The sequence below is a fragment of the Tupaia chinensis genome, unplaced genomic scaffold (genome assembly GCF_000334495.1).
Source record: "Tupaia chinensis unplaced genomic scaffold, TupChi_1.0 Scaffold150288_1, whole genome shotgun sequence".
NCBI classification, from domain to species: domain Eukaryota; kingdom Metazoa; phylum Chordata; class Mammalia; order Scandentia; family Tupaiidae; genus Tupaia; species Tupaia belangeri.
The window spans coordinates 2694701-2695980 of record NW_006210128.1 but is presented as its reverse complement, the minus strand read 5'-3'; the positions used below and the strand labels follow the sequence as shown (position 1 = coordinate 2695980).

Sequence of the window (1280 nt, the reverse complement as noted above, 5' to 3'; positions counted from 1 at the left end):
ACAGTATTTCTAAAGTGAGAGAGAGGCAGGCGCCCCCAGCCGGACGCGCTATGGCGCACCCCCGGCCCCAGCCGGCCCAGGTCGCGTGCACGCGTGCTCGGTTAGGCCTGCGTGCATGTGGGTCTGGTGTCACCACTGTGCTCCGTCCACAGCCGTTTTTCAGAAGCTCCTTCAGTTATTTGTTGTTGTTGTTGTTGCGCTTGCCAGAGAGAGACAGAGAGAGAATGAGAAATCACCCCAAGGGGACGGCCATGCCACGCCTCCTCGCAGACTCTTGGGCACACGTGCCTGGTGTGCTTTTTCAAGCTGCTGGGACTCGAACCAAGCAGTTGGCCATGCGGGGCCCAGTGCCTTAACCTTCATGCCACCTGCTGGCCCCTACTTTTTTTCTTAAGAAGTTTTTATAATGTATATTTATTTATTTATTTATTTGACCAGAGCGAGAGAGAGAAGAAAAGTTAGAAAGCAAGCCGTCAGGTCCAGGACTTGAACTGTGATCAGCCATGTGGGAGTCCAGAACCCTTAACCACCATGCCACCTGCCGATCCCAACTGGCCCCTACTTTCAATAGAACTGTTTAAATATTTGAGAGTGCCGTGGTGCATGTGGCACGTGCCGTCAGCAGCTTCCACACTCTCATGGCCCGAGTCCAGTACCAGCAACCAGGAAACGGAGTGGCATGGCCCCCACCGGGCTCAGGCTTCACCAGTTCTGCACACCCTGGTGTGTGTGTGTGTGTGTGTGTGTGTGTGTGATTGCCACCGGAGTCACAATACACGGCAGCCCCATTCCTTGTGCTCCGCGTCTTCTCACCTGCGGCAGGACGGAGAGTAGCCTTCCCGTCTTGGCTGTGGTCGCTGCCCTGGGTCTCCTCCATGCCCCCTCGGCCATCCCCAGCTTCTGCCTGTCACTAGTGGAGAGGGGTCATGTTTCGCGTCCACCGACCTGAAAAGGTGGCTCTGCTCTCAGGACTCCTTGGGCCTCTTGCCCTTTCTTCCCGCTTAATGGTGACTAGGTCCCGGAGCCTCCAGGGAGCTGGGTGCTCCGAGGGGACCCTAAGCCCCGCTGTGCCCTGGTCCCGCAGACCGAGTACGCGCGCTACGAGAACGGCCACTACTCCTACCGCATCCACCGGTCGCCGCTCCCGGTCGCCGCTCTGCGAGTACATGATCAACTTCATCCACAAGCTGAAGCACCTGCCCGAGAAGTACATGATGAACAGCGTGCTGGAGAACTTCACCGTCCTGCAGGTGCGCGGGCGGACGGGCGGGGCTGGGCAC

The 1280-nt window shown here is 58.2% G+C and overlaps 1 protein-coding gene across 1 annotated transcript in view; it reads left to right on the top strand.

Moving 5' to 3' along the window:
* TEAD4 (TEA domain transcription factor 4) overlaps positions 1 to 1280 on the top strand; it is a gene marked incomplete at its 5' end in the record, with an annotated part of 78666 nt that overhangs the window by 72930 nt on the left and 4456 nt on the right. Inside the window, 1 exon segment of the mRNA XM_027769685.1 lies at positions 1085 to 1109. Coding sequence (XP_027625486.1) covers positions 1085 to 1109 — 25 coding nt within the window.